The sequence below is a fragment of the Capricornis sumatraensis genome, chromosome 18 (genome assembly GCF_032405125.1).
Source record: "Capricornis sumatraensis isolate serow.1 chromosome 18, serow.2, whole genome shotgun sequence".
Classification (NCBI taxonomy): domain Eukaryota; kingdom Metazoa; phylum Chordata; class Mammalia; order Artiodactyla; family Bovidae; genus Capricornis; species Capricornis sumatraensis.
Window position 1 is genome coordinate 10650537 of NC_091086.1, and position 23947 is coordinate 10674483.

A 23947-nucleotide genomic window follows, 5' to 3' on the forward strand; every position below is an offset into this window, starting at 1 on the left:
TGGGTGAACTCCGGGAGTTGGCGTGCTGCGGTTCATGAGATCGCAAAGAGTCGGACACGCCTGAGCGACTGAACTGAACCGAACCATGAAAGAGGCCCCAGGAGGCATCTCAAGTTTTACCCTCTGTTATTTCTGTATGTTCTCTATGCCTGAGATCAAATCATGACCAGCTTTCTCACAGTCAGTGGGTGGTAGGGAAATGGACAGGGTGAACCCTGCCTTGCTCTGAACTGGTTAAAGGAAAGTCCACACTGGGACCTCTCTGGTGGTCCAGTGCTAAAGAATCCAGTGCCAATGCAGCAGACACAGATTCGATCCCTAATCTGGGATGATTCCACCTGCTGTGGGGCAACTAACCTCGTGTGCCACAGCTCTGGAGTTGGTCGTCTAGAGCCACCGAGCCCACACGGTGCAGCCACGGAAGCCCAGGCACCTAGACCCTGCGCAACCAGAGGAGCCCGTGCCCCGCGGGGCCCCCACTCGCTGCAGCCACAGAAAGCCCACGCGCAGCAGCAAAGGCCCGGCACGGCCAGAAATAAAAGAAAGATACAAACTGCTTTTAAAAGTCCACACAGATCTGAGTATGGTGCCCCTCGCCAGCATCCACGTGTGGATTTCTCTGATGCAGCACTGGGCTGGCTAATGCACCTGCCGATATTTCAGTCTGCTCACCTGGGCGTCCTACCCATTCCCACTTTCGTCCCTCACCCCCGCTGGTGCATCCTAACCACCAACCCAAGGGCCGTGGACAGGCAGTCTCCACCCAAGCCTGCCATTCCTACTGGGCTTCGCCTGCACAGAGGTGACCTTTGCAGTCAAAGGCGGCCTTCGGACTATGGAGTAGGCCATGGCAGGATACGGAATCTTCGGACACTTTGGGGGGTGTTCCATGAAGCAGAGCCTCTCACTGGTCCCACCAGCAGGAATCCTTAGACATAATGAGGATAACGGTAAGCATGCCTGAGGGGCCACCATGCCCTAAGTGCTTACGAGGTGCCAGGTGCCTGGCTGGCACTCTGTCATTTAGTCTCCATCTAGAACAGCCTCCCGGGGATCCTGTCATTACCTGCTTTCACAGGTAATGACAGAGGCCTGGTGAGTTTAAGCAGCTTGCCTGAGTTCAGAGTCAGAATTCAAACTTGGGTCTCTGACTCCAGGCTCCACATAAGCACTCCAACATAATGCCCGTCTAACAGGACTCGCTTCTCTCTTTACAAGCTGAAGAAACCCTCACTCTCCTTTACACCCTCGGATAGACATGTAGGGCGTTCTCAAACTTCTTAGAACCATGTGACTCTTCCCATGTTGACAGCCTCTTACAACAAGGGCAAGTCTGAGGACAGGGGCTGTACATGATTTGCTCATCACAGCCTAGATAACAAAGAATAGAAGCTTTAAAGATACATACGGACGAACAAAACCCCAGCAATCAGCCCTGGGAACCAGAAGCAAACACCAGCCTACGCTTTGCCTGGCTCCACCATGAAGCCAATTGAAGCCAGCAGCCCTGTCTAACCTGCAGGCCAGGTCCTGGCCACAAGAGTGCTTCATGGAAGGACAAGGATAGGATCACAGTCTTACTAAACAGCGGAGGCCAAAGGCACAAAGACGTCAAGCTTTTTCTTTCTGTGAAAACTTTCTGAAGAAAAACACCCAGGAAATAAGAAAATTTTAAAAACTGAACCTGAGCAGAAGTCTAAGTACCAGACCCCACACATGGCCTCAGAATTTAGTGCAGGGAGCTCAGCTCGGTGCGCCTAGAGGGGTGGGCTGGGGGGTGGCGGTGGGAGGGAGGGGATAAATGTACACGTATAGCTGAGCCCCCTCAACGTACAGCAGAAACTAAAACAGCATTGGAAAGCACCTCTACCTTGATTTAGAAAAGCAAAAAGAATTCACTGACAGGCTTAAACCGCACCCCCCACCAAAATCCTGCCAGCAACAAGAATTTTCAACTTTGTTAAACATCAGTGCCAGCAAAGGAAAGAAACTGTGGCAACCTCCCACTCCTTCCCATCCCAGGCCCTGCCTCCGCAGCCAGCTCTTTTTCCCACTCTTCAATCCCCACGACTCCTTCCCCCACCCACACACACAAAGCGTGTGCACACAGGGCAGGGTGAGGAACCAGAAGGAAACTGGAATCCACGGGGTACCTACTTCTCACCGAATGCTCACAGCATCTGTGAGAAATGCATGGTTAATAGCAATGGTTCAAATGCAAACTCCTGCTTAGGAGTTACGTCTGTGCATGATTTGGCCCCTACCTGATTTTATCCCACAGTCATCTCCCCAGTGCTTCCAAATCACCTACCACCCTGACCATTTTTCATCTCTTTGCACACCCCAAGCTCTTTCCATACCTCAGGGCCTTTGCATATGCTATTCTGCCCTCCTGGAAGCATCCTCTTATCCAGAGGATGCTGGTTAACCAGCCTATTTGCTCTCACAGCAAGTATTACTATGTAACGGGCAGCGGTTTTATTTATTTAATATTGTGCTTTGTTTCTCTAGCTTCCCTGGAAATTAACAAACTCCTTGAGGGACCCTATCTATTTTGTTTATTACAGTGTCCCTGGTACCCCATTCAGTGCCACACAGGTAGGTACTCAACACAACAGTCCCTGAATAACTCACAGTGACAGAAGACAGCCAGAACTCAGGCAAGAACTTGAGAATATATTGGTTTGGTTCCGGACAACCACAATACGGTAAAGACTGCAATGGAAGATTGCAATGAAGCAAGTCCCGTGAATTTTCTGGTTCCTCAGTACATAGTAAAAGTTACGTTTACGCTATACTGTAGTCTGTTAAGTGTGTGAAAGTGAAAATGAAGTCGCTCGCTCAGTCGTGTCCGACTCTGCCACCCCATGGACTGTGGCCTACCAGGCTCCTCCGTCCATGGGATTTCCAGGCAAGAATACTGGAGTGGATTGCCATTTCCTTCTCCAGGAGATCTTCCCAACCCAGGGATTAAACCCGGGTCTCCCGCATTGTAGGCAGACACTTTACAACCTGAGCCACCAGGGAAGCCTTTAAGTGTGTTATTACATGCATGTCTTAAAAAATTGTATATAACATAAACATGTTTTATTGCTAAAAAATGCTAGTCATCATCTCAGCCTTCAGTGAACTGTAGTCCTTCTGCAAAAATAACCATCACCGATCAGCATGGCAAATATAAAGTCTGAAATATTCAAGCATTACCAAAATGTGACACAGAGACAGGAAGTGAGCAAATGCTATTGGAAAAAATGGTACAGAAAGACTTGCTCATGGGAGGGTTGCTACAAACCTTCAATTTTAAGAAAACACAACATCTGCTAAGTGCACTAAAACAAGGTCTGCCTGTAGCTTGTCCAAAGCCTAGCAGTTAGCTTCGAGCCACAGTGCCAAAGACTTGGAAACAAGCCTGCCTCCCAAGCTGTGCTCCCAACACTGGAGCTGTGGATGTGTTTAATATCAGCCCCTCCCCTCCCAACCCTACATATCTCAGCCCATAAGCCCATCTCTCAGAAGGAGGTTCAGGACCAGGGTAAGTCAAGGTCTTTGGAAGGAAAGCTATGACAAACCTAGACGGTGTGTTAAAAAGCAGAGACATCACTTTGCTGACAAAGGTCCATATAGTTAAAGCTATGGTTTTTCTAGTAATCATGCATGGATGTGAGAATTAGACCATAAAGAAAGCTGAGCGTTGAAAAATTGATGCTTTCAAACTGCAGTGCTGAAGAAGACTCTTGAGAGTCCCTTGGACAGCAAGGAAATCAAACCAGTCAATCCTAAAGGAAATCAGTCTCGAAATATTCACTGGAAGGACGGATGCTAAAGCTGAAGCTCCAATACTTTAGCCACCTGATGTAAAGAACTGACTCACTGGAAAAGACCCTGATGCTAGGAAAGATTGAAGGCAGGAGGAGAAGGGAACGATAGAGGATGAGATGGTTGGATGGCATCACCTACTCAATGGACATGAATTTGAACAAACTCTGGGAGATCGTGGAGGACAGAGAAGACTGGTGTGCTACAGTCCACGGGGTTGCAAAGAGTCGGACATGACTTAGTGACTAAACAACAAAAAGTGGAGGCACTCATCTCGGGCACAAAGGAGCATATATACAATTTTAGAAACTCAAAATTCATGCCAAAGAAACCATGAACAACATAGCAAATACACACAGGATCAAGTTCTATACTTGCAGGGCTCAGCCTCATCGTCTCACACTAATCCTGACTCTATCAGATCCTGCCTTTATTTTAAATAGCTGATAATCTGTTCATCGTGAATTTTTTTAATTTTTGACCACGCCATGTGGCTTGTGGGATCTTAGTTCTCCAACCAGGGATTGAACCTGGGCCCTCGGCAGTAGAAGTGCAGAGTCTCACCTCTGGACTTCCAGGGAGTAACCCGTGATGAATATCTTACACTAACTTCTATTTTAAAACACTATCTTGATTTAGGAGTTTTACTGTACTTCCTTAAATTCTGTGCCCTAGGCAAGTTGTCTCATCAGCCAGTGGCCCCGATTCCCACAGGCACCCACTGGAGGCCTGGATTCACAACAGGTCATGTCCGACACAGTAAAGTCTGGGCCCTGAGCTCTGCAGGCCCTGAAAAGCCACCCCTAAAAGTTGCTCCTACCATTCCCACCTGGAGATCGGGAGCAGCCTGGATTGGGACACCCTGCCCCAGGTTCTACCCTCCTTGCTCCCATCGTTTCTCCTGAGGGCTCAGGAAAGAAAGTCTAGCCCAGCCTCCAAGTGTCTGGCTCCACGGGGGAGGCGTGGGCTGCTCTCTAGGACTCAGATGCCCTGCCCAGGGGCAGGCCTCCCTTCCCTTATCTCAGGACTGTTACCTCTTTGCCAGTTCCCCTTCCAGCTGTGTGGGGAAAGAGGGAGAAGAGGAATGTGTATCCAAGTGAGGGAGCTATTCTTCTAGGAGAAGGGAGAATCAGGCATGAAGGATGTGTGTGTGCCCACTCAGCACTCAGCTCCCTGCCTGGTGACAGCATCTCAAGTTTCCCTAAGCCTCCATCCCTTCCCTCCTCTCTGCTCTCTTCCAGCTCAGGCTGCTAAGCTGGGGGGATATAGAGGACGTGGCCTGAGGCCACAAGACAAGGGCCTGCCTGGGGCCAAGTCCACGCAAACGAAGGCAGAGCCCAAAAGACGGAGAAGCGGCTCCTGATGGCACAGCTGGGGGATGCAGAGCCAGACATCCCTGGACACGCACTTTTCAGGTATATAAGCTCCTCCAAATCCCCTCTATTGCTGAGGCAAGGTTGAGTTGGAGTTTTGGTCATTTGCAACCGAGAGGGCCCTCATCCTCCCAGGACGCCCTGCTCCCGCCCAGCACGTGTTCACCTCCTTCTTCATCAGCTTGAGCTGCTCCTGGAACTTGGCATAGTCTCGCTCCTGCTCCAGGCGAATCCGCTTGGCCTCCTCCCGGCGGCGCACCGCGTGGTCTTGCTCCATCTTCTCTACTTGTTGCTTTTGCTGACGCTCCAGGTTCTCCAGCTCTATGTCAAAGAACTTCTTCTTGGCCTAGAAAGAGCAGAAAGGGAAAGTTAGGAAAGTCACCTGGGAGGGAGATGGGGAAAGCCCAGAGGCTGTGCTCACAGGTGGGCTTGAATCCCAGCTCTACTATGTGTGACCTGAGGCAAGTCACCTAACCTCTCTGAGTCTGTTTCCTCAGGTGCGACCATCTGCCTCGCAGCGCTGTCGCGTGGGGCTCGATGAAGGCCGTGTCCCCTCTGGAGGCCCTCCCAGGCTGTGCCCCCTCTGGAGGCCCTCCCAGGCCCTGTCCCCTCTGGAGGTCCTGTCCCCTCTGGAGGTCCTGTCCCCTCTGGAGGCCCTCCCAGGCCGTGCCCCCTCTGGAGGCCCTCCCAGGCCCTGTCCCCTCTGGAGGCCCTCCCGTGTGGCTGAGACCAGCACTGTGGCCCGCAGGCACCACTGCGTTTACAAGCCAATGCCTGATGACATCGGGAAACCAGAGGAACTGGGAGCTGTTGTGAAGCATTCTCCAAGCCCAATCACCCTCATTCAGCAGCTTCTGCTTAAAGGCAATCAGGAGGCAAGAAGCCCTCTGGGCCCCTCTCCCCACACTCACGCTGACTTCTGCTTAAAGACAACCAGGAGGCAAGGAGCCCTCTGGGCCCCTCTCCCCACACTCACGCTGACTTCTTGCTCAAAACGCTTATGCATCTGCTCCAGCTGCAGCTCATGCTTGCTGCTCAGCTGGGTTTGATTCCGATGTTCTTCTTTCTGGAGCAGCCGAAGCTCTCGGAGTTCCTGGCGCCTGAAGGGTAGGAGGATGTGGACATTCCAGTCAGAACGTGTCCTCAGTGGTCACATACATCATAGCTAAGGACGCGGAAGGCAGGGGCCTGGTGAGCCGTCACACGGCCCGGGACAGAGGCGAGACGAGAACTTAGAACTCACGCTTTATTTGACATTGACTGACAGGCAAAACACTAATAATCTTGGTATATAAAGAGTGCTTACAAATCAGTAAGAAAAACAGGAAGATCCTAATTCTAAGAAGCGGCACAGAGCATGAACAGACATGAAACAAAAGACAAAAAGAACATTTTAAATCATCTATACGGGCATGAAATTCAAATTAAAAAAAAATGCCGTTTCCTGAAATAGGTAAGAATACAGGGGAAATTGATACCTTCCTATATTGCTGATGGACTTCCCTGGTGGCTTAGATGGTAAAGTGTCTGTCTACAATGCGGGAGACCCGGGTTCAATCCCTGGGTCGGGAAGATCCGCTGGAGAAGGAAATGGCACCCCACTCCAGTACTATTGCCTGGAAAATCCCATGGACGGAGGAACCTGGTAGGCTACAGTCCACGGGGTCGCAAAGAGTTGGACACGACTGAGCGAATTCACTTACTTACTTATATTGCTGATATGTACAAATTGACACATTTCTGGAGGGCAATTTGTCAGTAAGGTTTTGTCTTTTGACATAGTTCCACTTCTGGATACTGATTCAAAAAAGAGATTCATAGATATATAGCAAAACTGAATAAGGATATTCACCCACTCCAATATCCTTGCCTGGAAAATCCCATGGACAGAGGAGCCTGGCAGGCTACAGTCCATGGGGTCACAAGAGTCGGACGCAACAGTGACTAAACCACCACCACCACCATTCATAACAATGCTATTTATAACAGTACAAGATTGGAAACAGCTTATATGTCTGCCAATATAGATCGAATTAAATATGTCTATCTGATATAATTTTTTAATTTAAATGTATTTATTTTAATTGGAGGCAAATTACAATATTGCATTGGTTTTGCCATACATCAACATGAATCCACCATGGATGTACACGTGTTCCCCATCCTGAACCCCCTCCCACCTGATATAATTTTATTCAATCATTAAAAATGAATTTCTAGAAGGTTATCAAATTACATGGGGGAAAAAGATCTATGAAAAATGCAGCAATTCTTTATAAACAGATAGGGGCTGATCTCTAAGTGAAAAAAGCAGGCTATTAAAGAGTGGGTCTATTACGCTACTGACCATCTGGTTGAAAAACAAAAAGGACCATATATATGTGTGCACATGGGCCTCTGCAAGTTTACTTTCCTATTTAAACACTGAGTGCTTCTGGAAGGATTGCACCGTGAAATATTAACACAAGGAAGGCAGCTGGTGGCTGGCAGAGAGTGAGTGAGGGAGGCGTTGGACTTTCACCCTCTTTTCCTTTTCAAGTCTTGAACCGTGGTGTTATATTACCTACTCAAAAGGTAAATACAGTAAAAATTTGACCCAAACCGCACAGTGTACCTTAACTTTGGAACATATTTACTGTCAACGTGTGTGTGAGTGTACACACAGAAAAAATACTGGTGGCATGCATGCTCAGTCATGTCTGACTTTTTGCAATCCCATGGACTAGAGCCCATCAGGCTCCGCTCTCCGTGGGATTTTCCCAGCAAGAAAACTGGAGCACGTTGCCATTTCCTCTTCCAGGGGATCTTCCCGACCCAGGGATCGAACCTGAGTCTCCTGCGTTTCCTTCACTGGCAGGCAGATTCTTTACTACTGAGTCACCTGGGAAGCCCACTGGTGGGATAAAGCCCACCTACCATGTTTTTTTCTGGGCAAGTCCATTGAAAATTGGTATCTATCCTTTATATAATCAGAAAAGAAATTAAAATGATGGCAGAAGGAATGTGGGCCTCCTGGCAGGGAGTGGGGACCCTGGGCAGCCTGTGCTCTGCTCTGGCGCGGCGTCTGCAGGCGCACCACGGCCACCCCCACTGCGGGCCTGCCCCCCAGCTCTGAGCAGGCAGAGCTCCCCAGCAACTGCTCTGAGGCCTCCCGCCCTCCGAGGCCACAGAGGCCCTGTCTGAATCTTAGCACTTTCCAGCCGGGTACCCTCAGGCAGTGGCTCGGTCTTCGCACACTCTTTCCCTGCATCTGTGAAATGGGGAGATCATCTCTTCCCCACAGGTTCTTTAAGGTTAAATGAGGTGATACCTGTAGCATCAGGTGATACTGTCTGACACATGGCAACCACTCCCCAAGTGGTAACTTCTTGAGTGATAACAAAGAAGAGGCAAAGGCTGCCCAATCTCTGGGAAAAGCCAGAGACACTTTTTACAGCTGTGTAAGGAAGCATCTCTGGGAGCCTCTGCATTTCGGGACGAGAGGAGGCAGGAGGCGATTTCTGAGACACGGAAATCCCGGCACAAGAGGAACTAAGGCTCAGAGAGCAACTGACAAAAAACAGAGCAAGGTAAGCAGCCAGCTTCTGACATCACCTCCTTGACCCACCCGAGTTCTCACAAGGGAGAGGCAGGCAGAGACAGGTCAAGAAGGAAAGAGCCAGCTCCAGGAACTTTAGGGAAAACCAGAAAGAACTCTGGCCCAGCAGCCGCAACCTGCGCGAGTGACTATTCAGTGATACTGTTCAAAAGCCTACGTGGGACCCAAACCTCCGGAAATGCTAGGAGACCCAGGTTCAACCAGGGACGCGGCAGAGTCTGACAGCCCGTAGCCCGGCAGGACTCACAGGGCCTTCAGACCATGCAGGCAAACAAGAAAAGTCTCGTTCTTTGCAAGCACCTCTTCTCCACCTTAGCTAAATCTCACCTTTGAAACCCGGGCAGCACCCGCTCCTCTGCTGAGGAGGGAGGTGGGGGTCCCGCCTCGGGGCCACTTTCAGATGCGGTGTGGTGGAGCTGGAATTTCACCCCCGGGAACCCAAACTGCCCAGAGGGGAGAGGACAGAAAGGAAATCTGGCCCCCAAGTCTGAAGCTCGAGGAGTGACTGTGAGAACAGAAGGCGGTATTTTCAGTTGAGACCAACCACAACCACCCCGCCCCTGGCCCGAGCCTCCCCAGCACACACAGAGGAGGACACCAGCACGCGTGTGTGTGCACACCCCTATGCGTGTACACAGAAACTGTGGCCACCTGACGCAAACAGCTGACTCACTGGAAAAGACTGGGAAAGACTGAAGGCAAAAGGAGGAGGGGGTGGCAGAAGATGAGATGATAAGATGGTATTACTGACTCAATAGACATGAATTTAAGCAAACTCTGAGAGACAGTGAAAGACAGGGAAGGCTGGCGTGCCGCAGTCCATGGAGTCGCAAACAGTCGGACACGACTGAGCAACTGAACTACAAGGAACGTCACCAGTGAAAAGTCCGCCTGTCGTCCCCCTGGCTTCGAGAGGGGAGACGTGCCCCAAGGCATCCAAAACTCCTTCTAATGGGCTTTGGAATGTCTGTGCTTTTTTAAGATAAGAATGTGTTTGATGTTTCAGAAGTGTCCTCCAAGCCAGTCATGAGTTGTTCCACAAAGGCCTGGCCTCATGGCAGCTTCATGGCTCTGGGGCCTCCCTCCCTAGCTGCTAAGCCCCCACCTCCACCCCTGGGGAGCCCCCCAGGAAGCTTCTGGTCCAGTGGAAGCCTGTAGAATTCTCACAAAGACAGATCTTCTCACCTGGGTGACCTGAGGCAAGTAAGTTCCCACCAGGAAACAGTTTCCTTATCAACAGAACGGCCGAAATAGGGTCTCCTGAGACCCTTGGACTGCAGGGATATCCAACCAGTCCATCCTAAAGGAGACGAGTCCTGGGTATTCATTGGAAGGAATGATGCTGAGGCTGAAACTCCAATACTTTGGCCACCTCATGTGAAGAGTTGACTCATTGGAAAAGACCCTGATGCTGGGAGGGATTGGGGGCAGGAGGAGAAGGGGACGACAGAGGATGAGACGGCTGGATGGCATCACCGACACGATGCACATGAGTTTGGGTAAACTCCGGGGGTTGGTGACGGACAGGGAGGCCTGGCATGCTGCAATTCATGGGGTCGCGAAGAGTCGGACACGACTGAGCGACTGAACTGACTGGGGAGGGCTGTCAGGGCGCCTGAGTGCCTTAAGAGTGCAGAGATGACTCGGTGCAAACAACTCTGCCTCACACCCTCCTGCCCACACCAACCCCCTCCCATCTTCAGCTTTGCCTCCAGAATGCATGCTGAACCCAACCTGTCCGGCCACGCCTTCCCTCTGTCTGGCCACTGTCCCGGCCAGGGTGTCCCTGCATCCCTGCTTCAGTCCTGCCCCCTCTATAGCCCAGACTCAGATGACAGCAGAGTCGGCTTTTAAAAGGGACAGTACAGCTGGTCACTCTCCAGATGCTTCATTCCAGTTGTTTTTGTTGTTGAATCGCTAAGTCGTGTCCAACTCTTTGCGACCCCATGGACTGCAGCACACCAGGCTTCCCTGTCCTTAACCATTTTGCAGAGTTTGCTCAAACTCGTCCATTGAGTTGGTGATGCCATCCAACCATCTCATCTTCTGTTGTCCCCTTCTCCTCCTGCCCCCAATCCCTCCCAGCATCAGGGTCTTTTCCAATGAGTCAGCTCTTCGCATCAGGTGGGCAAAGTACTGGAGCTTCAGCATCAGTCCCTCCACTGGGGATGAAACCTGTGTTTCTCCACCCCTGCCCGTGGACTGACGTGACCTGGACCCTGTGGGACCTGGGGATGACTCCACATCCTCTCCCTCCAACTCCATACTCCAGCTCCACCCTCTCAGGTCCCTAAACAAGCCTCGGCTTTGCAGTTCCTGCCATGCTCTCCCGGCTCTGCCCCTGGCTGGCTCCTCTGAACTCTCCGTTCTGCTCAGGGGATTTCCTGCCAGGCAAGGGCCCCCACCCCTAGCCCAGCGGCCACTCTCCCATCAGCCATCATTCCGTCCACAGCATGAACTCCAGTTGGGAATTATTTTGAGTGCTGTTTGCAGGCCCATGAGGTGGAAGTTCCACAACAGCCACAGCCTCCATTATCTGGGTCATCAATGTGTCCCCCAGCCTGGTGAGGGGGTGTGGATACATCAGTGAATGGATGGCTGGCTAGCTGGAGGGGAGGCTGAAGGAATGTGCGGATAGGGAGCTGAGTGGGTGCGTAGGTGATGGGTGGGTGGGTGACTAGAAAGATGTGTTAGAGGATGGAGGGACGGGTGTGTGGATGGACGGATGAATGAATGAGTGGGTAGAGGGGTGGGCTGATGAGCAGACAAGTAAACGGAGGCGGAGGGAAGTGGATGAAGAGGTGGGTGGGTTTATGGAGGAGGGAGGTGAGTTAGGCAATACAGGGTCTCGGGCAAAGCCAGCTTCTTTTAGTGTCCCTGATTCCATACTTAATGCTATAGACAGACAGACAGCTCTTTTTTTGGCAATGTAGCAGGTGAGATCTTAGCTCCCTGACCATGGATTGAATCTGTGCCCCTACAGCTGGAGCGCAGAGCCTGAAACACTGGACTGCCAGGGAAGTCTCAGACAGATGGTTCTTTCACCAGAAAGACCCGTCTCATCCCTGCCCTGTTATGGCCGTCAGCACCCCCTCCCAGCCTCACCTGAGGAACCGCATCTCCTCGTCCTTCTTCTCATCCTCGCTGATGATCTTGGAGGTGGTGATGCTCACCTCCACGCCGTCCACCACAAACTTGCGTGTCCTCTTCAGGGTCTTATTGTGCAGCCTTGAGTCCTGGCCAGGGAAGATCATTAGGCAAAGCTCAGCATTGCAGCCACGAATCCATGGGTGGCCCAGTCTCAGCCCAGTCCAGGAAGGAGGTGACTGTCCACGGTCCCCAGCGTGCCTCAAGCTTCTCAACCTGGAGGCCGGAGTCTCTGAGGTTAGCCCTCTTCCTCTCCTTGACCTCACCCTTCGGACACTGCCCAGCCCCTGCCTGCTGACCGCCAGCATTCTCTCACACACAGGGCACAGCATCCAAGCGAACTGGGTTCCAACTCCTTCTACACTTACTGCCCCTGTGACCCTGGGCAAGCCCCTTGTCCTGCCCAAGCCTCAGCTTCCTCAACCTGTCAGAGGAGACGAGCAGTGCTTGCCTCCCAGGGTTGTTCTGAAGGTGCAATGAAGCAGGCGGATGGAATTCAATAACACCTGGGTCATGACAAGGGTTCAACACTTGATATTTATTTCTGACAGTTGCTACTGCAGACCACAATCTCTTATCTTCAATGCCCAAATCCAAGGAGCCTGGAAAACCAGAGTTCAGAACTATGTTGGCAGCCAAGCCTAACCTGACCTGAACTCCACAGGAGGCCACACCCCTCTGGAGCCACCGTGAGATTACTCATCTTTGTCTTTACCCTTTCCTGTGCATAATCACGCCCCTCACCTGTGATCGCTTACACAGTGCTGCCAGAGCTCCTGGAGGCAGTTAAACGCCCTTTGAACATCCTCCACCCTGACTTGGATGAGCCTGTGGGTCTGCACTGGAGTCCTCACGGCATCTCCTCCATCCCAACTCCTCCCCTAGCTTCCGAGGCCCTTCCCGGTGGAGTCCAGCCCGGCCTTTCCAGCATCTCCCTGCGGCAGCACCTCCTGTGCACCAGGACTCAATTCAGGATGAGTCAGACTAGCAACCAGGAAGAGGCTGCCCGGAGATGGTGAGGGAGAAAGGCCTGGGGTCCCGGTCACAGGGCCTCTGCAAGGGGTAAGAGACTCCCTGTGAAGCCAAGGGCGCTGATGCAGCCAGGCGCTCTTATCAGAGCAGCTGTGTTCCCTGACTCACTGCCAGCCCACCAGTAAAGGGATGCTCTCAACACCCTCGAGGATAGGCGAGGTGGATCAGACTTAAAAAAAAAATTATCTTTTTTTTTCCTAACCCTTAGTGTCTTTCCAAGAAGAGAAGGGACAGAAACACTGTCATAAGGCCCCGATGCTTCTTACACCTAAAAGCTGCTGCCCTCTCTGCTCGTCCTGTTCTATTTGTCTGATCTTCTCACTTTAAAAAGTTAGCTTTTAGTTTTGTGCTTGTTTTTAATGTACAAGCTTTAAATGTAATATGATCTACTCTATTCAATTTTCTGGTGTGATTTCTCTCCCCCACTCCACCCCACCCCCAAAAAGAAAAAAGAAACGCGCTTTCTTTCTGTTCCCAAAGTCAACTGCAACAGCTGGCTGCTTCTCCTTTTTCCTTCTTTCATTTGGCCAATATTTTTGAGTCTCTGCTGTGTGGTTTTCAAACAAAAAGGCTGCAAAACGTTTCCTAAATTCAGCCTTGGTTGGGGGTGAGGTTCCTGGGGTGGCCAATCAGGTGATCAAAGGTGACTTCACGAACATCTCATGATCTGTGGGAGCAGCTGGGGAAGGGCCAGGCCTCGCTGAGGATGGGGAGGCCACGGTGCCGCCGCCAGGACACCGTGACACGCGGGGCTCAGAGTGCAGAGGCTGGGGTCTGACCAGCTCCCCACCTGCCACCTGAGGCTGTGTTTGCCCACCTGTACTCGGTGATATGGCTCCTTTGAAGCTCTTTGCAGTGCAGGCCTCGCGTTGAGCTCTCAAGTCCAGTGGCTAGAGTCACTCACAACGCTGCTTCCCCTCAGAACAGCCACGAGCCCACTCCCTTTCACTGACTCCATCAGCGAATGGACCACATAGCTGATCCGCAAGTCAGAGAGCTCTCACTTCCAGAATTCTCTCTCCCTAGTTTGACCAAGGCCTTTAACCAAACCCAATTTAAACAGAACCCCAAACTGAAATTAAAACTCAAACCTACTGCCTGACATGACTTAACCCCAGACTGAACTCAAGATATTTGGGGGATTAAACAGCGATTCAAACAAAGGGCTCCTAAGAAACAGAAATCTCATGAACCACTTAAAATGCAAGGTAGCCACCGGACGCTCTCACAACCCAACATTGAGCAGCAGCAACTTCTGCAGAACGCCTGCCCCAAGCCCGTGGCCAAGAGGTGCAGTTACCTTGATGGACAGAGAGCCTGACTCCTTGTTCACGGACAGGTCTGCTGACAGGGAGGTGCCGAAGTCCGTGCTCCCGGAGGTGGAGACGCTGCCACAATCCGAGTCCCTCTTGGAAAAGCTCTGCGCCCCCGGGGTGGGCAGCTCCAGACTGCCATTCGTCAGCTCCCCACGCAAGGTCTCCAGGGCGCTGCTGTTGGGACGGCTCTGGCTTGCTTTCTGGGACCTGCTGGCCACTGGACTGAGGTCCCCACCCTGGTCAGCGGCTTGCTTCCCCTCGGACACCTGAATTCTGGCACCCATGGACACTGGTCGGAACTTCCGGAGGGGCACAGGCACCACCAGGCTGTTCTCGTTTCCAGGGGCCACATCCGGGGGGCTGGTGGCCGGGAGGGCCCCGTCCCCAGGGGGCTCGCTGGGCCCATTCGCACCGTCCTGAGGCTGGCTGGGAGGTGGCGGGGTGAAAGGTGAGTCTTTGAGAAGTTTGTCTGCATCGAGGCTCAGCTGACTCACCTCAGAGGAGTCTCGAGTGTGGTTCTCCAGAGGCTAGGAAAAAACAGACAGTCAAGGCCACGGTCCTGTATGTCTGAGCAAGAGTCAGAGACACAACGAGGCTGGACAGTCAGACACCCACAGGGTTCAGAAGAGGGCCAGGGAGGTCTCATAGGCACCTCTCTAGTGAGCCACAGTCCTCCCCACTCCCTGCTGCCCAACCAACAATAAAGTTGCCACTTGCTTTCAGGAGCAGGTATTCCTCCTCGGAGTGGAGCCAACCGCGGCCAGCTAGACAGCTTGGGCCCTGTCTAAAGCGGGCAACGGCTACCATGCTCCAGCCAATCATGAAAGCCTAGGAAAATTGGGTCCCCTGAGCCCAGACCTTCCAATTTTTCAAGACAAGCTGGAATCTGGAGTTTTCCATGCCATCTCCCAATTTTTAGATGGCAACTAATTCAAATTTTTAAAAAGTCACAGAAAGGCCAAGCCAAACTAATCCAGAGGCTAGATTTCAGTCTACTAACCACTATGTTTTCTATGTTTTGTTTTTGTGTTTTAGAGCTTTTGGGGGGTAAAAGTACTGAAAATGTTGTTATTGTGAAACAGAACAAGGATTTCTGCGGATGAAACATAAACGTCCCCCTGAATGAATAAAATAAACACACACGTAGCCACCTTCCAGGTCAAGAGTGGGACACATCCCAGACCTGAGACCCTCCCCTTGTCCAGGAGGGTCTCCCTGTGTCCAGCCTCCCCTTGACATTGTCCTGACCTTGATCTCTAAGTGTAATAGGTTAGTTATAGGATTCACACACCAGCTCCGGCTCCTCCCAGGGATGAATTACACTTGAGGAAGTGCTATATCATCCTTCCCAAACAGACAGGTCTGGACAAGCCTCGCTAGGTCCACAGCACCATCTGGACAGTCAGTCTCCCCGCCTGGAGGAAGCTGTCCCCAAATGACTAGACCAGGGATCCAAAAGTGGCAGTTCAGGACAGAATCCAGCCCACAGATGTGTTTTGTTTGGCTCAAATGTTTTGTAAAAATTTAAATTAGCTTTAAGGCTCCCTGGTGGCTCAGAGAGCAAAGTATCTGCCGTCAATGCAGGAGACTTGATTTCAGTCCCTGGGTTGGGAAGACTCCCTGGAGAAGGGAATGGCAGCCCACTCCAGTATTCTCGCCTGGAGAATCCCACGGACAGAGGAGTCTCAAGGGCTACAAGACCATGGGATTGCAAAGAGTCGGACACGACTGAGTGGCTAACACAAACGTTTTGTAAAAAGTTTAAATTAGCTTTAATTTAAATTTACACTCAGCCAAGCACTGAAGCTGCAGATGGGTTACGAGAGTGCTAAGACATGGGTCCCCTGGGCCCTCGCGATGGCCAGATGGGGTCTGGGGTGCTCGGAGCCTCTGATCACAGGCAGCCTTTCCATGCACCGAGCCCACCACGTGCTACACACATCCTCATTCTGTATGTGAGTCACGACCGGGAGCAGGCTGGGAAGCAAAAGGAGTCCACCACTAACTTTTAAAACCTGGAAAATCCCACAGAAAAATCCGATTCCTGGTCTTCCCTGAAGATTACAGGATCTGGCCAACACACCCTGCGGCCTCATCCCGACCCTTGTGCTGTCTTACGTAACTGGTGGCGTGGGAGCCTGTGACCTCTGAGCTGGGAAAAGAACAGAAGGGAACCTCTCCTGTGCCTCCCGGTGCCCTTCCGCCCCAGCTGAGGCCTGCGGGGACCCCATCCCTTCCCAGTGCTCCCCGGCACCCCCAATCTCCTTACAGAGGCAGCCTCCGCCGCATCCTCCTCGTCCCCCTCATCTCGGCCGTCTTCAATCTCCTCCATCACTTCAGCCTTGGCCTCGGCCACCAGCTCCCGCAGGGCCTTGTTGCTGGTGACGCTGCTGACGAAGGGATGCTGAGAGGGGCAAGACAGCTGGGTGAGAATCACAGCGGGAGAGGGCAAGGATGGTGAGGAGGGGCACCCAAGGCCGGGGAAGGCGATCCCCAAGGCAGAGGGGGCTGCTGGCAGCATCCCTCAGGGAGATGTGAGATTGAACTTGGTCAGGCAGACCCAGAGGCAGCTCAGAAAGTCCTGTGTGTGGTCAAAGAGGGCAAACACGGCTCCGCTGCTCACTAGCTGTGGGCCCCTAGCAGGTCCCCTTCCCTCTCTGAGCTGTGAGCTCCTCACCTCTGCATGGAGAAAATGATACCAAACCCACAGGGGTGGTATGAGGGGGGAAGGAGAAGCACAGAGAGGAGTTTAGCCCAAAGTGGGAGCAAAAAATAATGTTTCAGGAGGGTTATTTGTGTTTGTTAATTTATTTTTAATTTTTATTTCTTTGGCCATGCCATGTGGCTTGTGGGATTTCAGTTCCCTGACTAGGGATTGAACCTGGGCCCTCAGCAGTGAATGCATGGAATCTTAACCACTGGACTGCAGGGAATTCCCTGTTAATTTACTTCTTAAAAAGATTTTAAAGATGTAGTTTTAAAAATATTGGCTTCCCTAGCTCAGTCAGTAAAGAATTGCCTGCAATGCAGGAGACTGCTTGTAATGCAGGAAACCCAGGATAATATCTAGTATGTACTTACATCGTATAATGTATAACAAATAGTATGTACACACAGTATAATATATAGTATGTACATACATATACACACATATACTTTATTGAGGAATTACACACAGAAAAGTTCACAAATCATTAAGCTCAGTGACTTTTTCCATATATACAGACTTAGTATAACCACCACGCAGCTCGAGACACAGAACATTTCCATCACTTCAGGAAGGTCCCCATCCCCCTTGCAGTCAAACCCACTGCCCTCAGCCATCAAGCCCCAGAGACTAGTTTTGCTTGTTATTTAACTCCATCTGAACAGAATCCCAAAATATGTAGTCTTCTGTAGTTGGTTTTCTTCACTCAATACAACTAAGCTGAGACTATGAGACTCCCCTACCTTGTTGCATGTCAGTAAACTGTTCCTTTTTTAATTTTTTTTAAACTTACTTTTATTTATTCTTTAAAATTTTGTGGCCACCGCACATGGTATGCAGGATTCTAGTTCCCCAACCAGGGATCAAACTCATGCCCCCTGCAAGGGAAGCAAGGATTCCTAACCACTGGGATGACTGCCAGGGAGGTCCGACTGTTCCTTTTTGATTCCTGTGCAGTATTCTATCGCGTGACAATGGCACACGATATTCTTTCTGCGGCTGATGGCCACTTCTGTTTTAATAAAGCTGCTATGGAAATGCTTGTATAGGTCTTGGGTTTTGCAAAATCTTGAGGCCAAGTGGTATATGTTATATTCTGAGGCATTTTCAGAAATCTCACATCTCTAAAAAGTGAAAGTTATTTCATGGTCCTTGGAATACACCCAAGCTTTTAAGGCCTCAGGAGATTTTAAGGCCTACTGCAAGTCTGCCCTGCATCAGGGAGTGGAAAGGGTCGCGGGATTCCTCAATCTCCCACACTCACCCAGGGCCACTTAGAAAGGCACAGTGGCTCCCTGTGGCCCATGGCTAAGTCTCCGAGCTCCCAAAGCAGGGGGCCCAGGTTCAACTGCTGGTCAGGGAACTAGGTCCCACATAACACAACTAAAGGCCCAGCGCAGCCAAATAAATAAAAATAAATAATTTTTTTTAAAAAAGAAAGGCATGTTAGGAGTGGTCATCAAGTTGGAATATGCTCATTTGAAATTTGCAGGAAGGCTCCAATGAAATTCACTGTTTTTACTGTCAGAAAATTTATCAGTGGAGGAACAATGTCAACAGGATTGTAGGGTAGTATCTAAATAACTAAAGAGAATAAATTTTGTAGCACCCTGAAAACACATTCACAACAGATAGGGCTGCTACAGATCATTCTTATCTGCTCATTCGTTTTTATCTGTTCGGTTCATTTGTGAACGGCCAGGAGCAATACCTGTTCACCTGGGCACCTGACACTGCGCGCCGGAAACCAACGCGGCTCACTCCTTTAGAGAGCTCTGTCGCTCAGACCACCCTAAGCCAGCTGCACTTCCTCTAGTCAGCACCAACTTTGAAAGGCATGAAGAATTTAATTTCTCATCCTTCTCTCCCACACCTCTCTTCATTCGGCGATTCACGCCTCCGTCCCATGTTGAGGCCAGCAACGTGGCAGGTGCTGAAATGAGGCCAAACAAGCAGACAGGCAAGGTCCCTGGCCTTGGGAAAGATGAGGGGCATGCCACCAGATGGCAAGAACACTTCTCAGATCAGGTAAGAGGACAGCGGAGGCAGGAGGAGCAGGGGCCTGGGGTGCTGGGGGGGAGTGGAGTCTGTTTAGGTCACAGGGGCCCCCTTGGGAGGGGACACTCAAGTTGAGACCTGAGGGGATGTAGAGGGGCCGCCGACCAGGGAAAGTTCTGGACACAGAGAATTCCAGGCAGGAGCATAAGCGAGTACAAAGGCTGCAGCAAAGCAGTGCTATAAACAGGGACCCTTCAGAGGTGTCACTCCAGCAGCCAAGCGGCTCTGAAAGGTCTTGAGTTGGATGTTAATAAGAGCTGACTCATTTGAAAAGACCCTGATGCTGGGAAAGATTGAGGGCAGGAGGAGAAGGGGATGACAGAGGATGACATGGTTGGATGGCATCACCGACTCGATGGACATGGGTTTGGGTGGACTCCGGGAGTTGGTGATGGACAGGGAGGCCTGGCGTGCTGCGGTTCATGGGGTCACAAAGAGTCGGACACGACTGAGTGACCTAACTGAACTGAGGGAAGCAGGAGAGTATAGCAGTGCACACTGCGGGCTCTACCCTTGAGACCAGGCTGCCTGGAGTAAAATCCCACTTCCAACAACTTGGACAAGTCAACTTCTCTGAGCCTCAGTCTGCTCATCTGTACCCTAGGAATAATAGTATGGATGTTCTAAGCATTGTAGTAAGAGCTCAAAATATGGCTCAAACAATCACCTGCATAATCACACCACTACCATCATCCTCATCACCAGCACCAGCACCACCATCACTACTAACCGTCATCGTCACCAGCATCACTACTTCCACCACCATCACCATCCCCACCACCATTATTATCACCACCATCAGAAGGACGGCAATCAGAGGAGCCTGTGAGCACCAGTCTGCACTCCCAGCCATTGCCGTTCCCTCCTGCATCCCCACAGAGCACAGTGCTTTAGAACCGAGGATGAGAATCAGATCCCAAATGTTCCCAAGCTTCACACTGCACAACCTCACACGTGTGAACTTAAGCAAGAAGCCACGGGACACTTCACTGCAGTGGCTGAAGCAGATGCAGCAGGAACAAATAATGCAGACACAGGCTTCTGGAAACACCAGGTTTTCATCAAGCCACATCACATATTGACCAAATTAGTGGTTCTTCAGCTTGGCCAGAAGCTATGCTTTCTTGAGGCTGAACATCTGCTCCGTGGCCTCCCTTGAGTACCCCTGGGTCTTTAGGAAGTGGAGGGGGAACTGTGGGGAAGAAAGCTTCTGATGAAGGGCAGGCGAGCAGGGCCACTCCCCTGGACCCCAAGCTCCTGGAATCCCCGGGCATGCGAGGCTGGCAGACGGAGCAGGCCCTCCTGTCTGATGAGGCCCAGAAGACTGCTTTGTAAGCTGCTCTGGGACACAAAGCACAGACACCCACTGACCCAGCTCTGTCACCTCCGGGATGTGTTTAAAAGGAGAGGCAGTGTGCAGCACAGGACGGCGTGGGACCTTCCCCAGGGGCCAGCACGCTGCCACCTGGGGACAGGCTCATCTGGGCACAGGGTCCCTGGAAAGGTGCTCAGGTGCCCCCAAGAAAGACCCGGACCAGAGGGGACGCAGCAGTCTGCTCCTCAGGACGAGGACAGCTGCCTTGTGCTGTCTCTGAGGCGAGCCCCATGAAGCCGCAGAGCTTACCGACTGGCACCCAGCGTCCAGCCAGGACCTCTGCTGCCATCTGCATGGTCAACCTTCCAAGACATTGAATTAGTTAACATTCGCTAAACATTTAGAATCGAACCTGGGATAGGAAAAAGGTTACATAACAGTTTACTAAGTAAAAATAAATATACTTAGCAAATATTTAGTCAAAGGCCCTCTCCGTACCAGGCACTGTTCTGGATGACTAGGGAACACTGGTGGCAAAAAAAAAAAAAAAAAAAGCTGCTGTCCCCAGGGAGCTGACATGCTGGTCAGGATGATCACCAATAAACTTGATAAACAAGTCATATACTCTAAGTGCGACGTGCCATGGAAAAACAGCGGTGCAGCAGGGCTTCCCCGGTGGTCCAGTGACTGAGAAGCCACCTTCTAATGCAGCAGACACGGGTTCCATTCCTTGCTGGGGAACCAAGAGCCCACATGCCTCATCTAAGACCCAATGCAGCACCGCCCCCCCCAAAATAATGTAGGGCACAGGAAGGAGAATTAGGAGTGTGAGGGGTGCAGGTGATTTGCAGTTTTAAATAGAACACTTGGGGCAGGCCTCACTGAGAAGCTGCCACGTGAGTGACGATTTGAAGAAAGGAAAGAGGTGGAAGCGTCTACGGGAAGAGCAGCCCAGGCGTAGCGGACAGCCAGAGCAGGGCCCTGAGGCAGGAGGGAGCCTGGAGTGTCAGCAAGGAGGCTGGCTGGCTGGGGAGGAGGGAGGGGGTGAGAGAGGGACAGATCTCAGGGATCAAGGTGAGATGGGCACTGAGACTCTGGATTTTATCCTGCGGAAGATGGAAGTCTCAAGCGGCACGGACTCAGGAGGTATAGGAGCGGACTTGTGCTTTTCCCTCGGCCACAGTGGAGGTGGTGAGAAGTGGCTGGATTCTGGGCATTTCAGAAGGCAGAGATGACGGGACTCCCTGGTAGAATGGATACAGAGTGTGTGAGAAAGACAGGGTAATCCCTCTGAGAAGATGGCTGCAAGGTTAGGGGCCTGACTGCTGGCAAGGTGGGGCTGCCATCAACTGGGATGGGAAAATCATTGCTAGAGCATATTTGGGGAAAGATCAGTGGCAGACTTGTTAAGTTTGAGATGCCTGTGGACACCTAAGGCGGGTAGAGAATACTAAGGAGGGTGGAGGGTAAACAATCGGACAAAAGGGTCTGGGGTTGGGTGGGGCAGTCTGGGCTGCAGGCAGAAATGCAGGAGCTGTCACAAACTAAGCGAGCCCATCGAGGTGATGGAGATGGAGGAAAAGGCCCTGGCAAACCTCGTGTGAATCAGCTGGAGAAAGAGAACAGCCAAAGAGACAGGCTAGTGACCAGTGAGAAGGAAGGAAACCAAGAGGGCATGGAGACCTGACATCAGGTACCGACAGCAGGAAGATGAGGGTCGCCTGCGACCGCTGCTTGGGCCAGCAAAACCAGCCCTGCAGCCTGAGCTGACCATGACGTCCAGAGGTGCCAACAACCTTGAAAAGTATGCTGTGCTAGAGTGGAGCAGGTTTAAGAGCAAATTCAACAAGCGTATACTGTGCACCGATGATGCCCCAGATGTCAGGTGGCTACAGACCTGCATCCACTCACACACTTCTGTGATGTGAGCACGATCCACCTCCTGCAGAGGAGGAAACTGAGGCTCAAGGTGAGGACCACTCAGATTCCTGGCGGGTGAGCCTGATTTCAGAGCCTGGGGTACCACCAAGTGATAACAGTCCCAACTAATATCCAGGCAAGCGAATGAATGGACCACAAGCCAGCAGGGGCAGAAGTCAGTCGGCTGAAGGCAGGATGCAGGGAATGATGAGGGCCAGGAGGAATCAGCAGTCAGCCAAAGGCTGAGGCGGGGGCGTGATCAGCTCTGGAGGAGGCGCTGACTGGCAGGACGGGATCTGGGCTCGCATCTGGCCACTCAAAGCCAGGTGACCTCAGCAGGCCAGTTCTGTTCCCTGAGCCTTGGGACCTCACCTACGGGGGGAACAATGCCCCACCCTCCCTAACTCAAAAGATAAACAGGCACATGGGAAAAGTTGACGGTAGCCTAAGCTCTGCAAGGAGTTTTATTTATGCGGAGGGATCTCTCTTTTCTTCTGCAAGCCTTCTGACTTAGCAAAGAGTCCTCTGGCAGGAAGGTTTTTTTCCCCCAACTATGGAAAGGAAATTCCTAGCCCAGGCTGAGGTTCCCGGGCTGCCATGGGAGATGAGAGACAGCTGGTCTCTTCACGGCTGTGTCCTGGAGGCCGGATGTTCCAGGCCGGGAGGTGACTGTTCACAGGAAACAATCGGCCCCAAGGAGCCTGGAGCTCTCGCATCTGACCATGACGGCAGGCCCACCCCACCCCCACCGCTGGCTGCCCAGACCGTCCCTGCCCAACGCCCCTCCACGCCTCTGTCACTCCAGCCACGTGACTGTAAACACAGTGCAGAAGCCCACAAGGCGCAATCGTGACCCCGAGCAGACAACCCCAGTGTGCATCCCCAGTTCTTTCCACTTTTAAACACTTCAATTCAAGGCGTCAAACCGTCACTGAGCACAGCACTGCAGTTTAGCTAAGCACTTTCCAGGATCTTCCCCTCAACCCTCACAACGACCCTGTAAGGGGAGGGGGGCTGACTATTATCCCCACTTCAGAGTGGGAACAGGGTCACGGCGGGGTGAAGCCCCTCAAGCAGGGTCCCACAGCCAGGACTGAACCCAGGCCTTCCCACCCCCAGGCCACACACTTCACCACTGTGCACAGAGCCCAGAGGGGCACCCTGAGCGCCAGCCCAGCCCCAGTGCCTGGCTCATAGGAAGTCAGCGCTGGGAAAAAGCGGCTGCATGTGAAGAGAGCCTCCAGGGCGTGGTGGGGCGCGACCCCCTCTCCTCCCACCACAGTCAAAGACGATCACACAGGGGGAAGCTCTAGAGTGGTGGACGGGGTGGAGGGCCAGCCCCTGCCCGACCCCAGACCTGCGTCCTCTCCCAGCAGTCTTGGTGCCCCCAGGGACAGTGGCCAGGCGACCCGGAGACTGCTGGGTGAGTGGTGCGTGCAGATTTTCAAACACAGCTGCCAAGGTTCCAACACTCACCCCACCAGTTGCAGACACCAGGGCCCAAGGCATCAGCTCTGGACAAGGGTGGCTCACAGCTACTTCCAGTATTTCAAACAGCTTCAAGGAAGCCACCATATACTTCCCCACCCAAAGGTCATTCAGCTAGCTAAGGGGATGCTCCCCGAGTCACCTGTCACCCTGGCTGGTCTCCTAGATGCCACGTCC

General features: G+C 52.0%; 1 protein-coding gene across 1 annotated transcript in view; it reads right to left on the reverse strand.

Annotated features, from left to right (window-relative positions):
- Window positions 1-23947, reverse strand: part of STK10 (serine/threonine kinase 10) — a 129414-nt gene that overhangs the window by 23836 nt on the left and 81631 nt on the right. The window contains exons 8-12 of the mRNA XM_068990477.1: window positions 16552-16686; window positions 14267-14809; window positions 11893-12023; window positions 6166-6289; window positions 5356-5535 (exon numbers count right to left, since the gene is read on the reverse strand). Coding sequence (XP_068846578.1) covers window positions 5356-5535; window positions 6166-6289; window positions 11893-12023; window positions 14267-14809; window positions 16552-16686 — 1113 coding nt within the window. The remainder of the gene's footprint in view (window positions 1-5355; window positions 5536-6165; window positions 6290-11892; window positions 12024-14266; window positions 14810-16551; window positions 16687-23947) is intronic.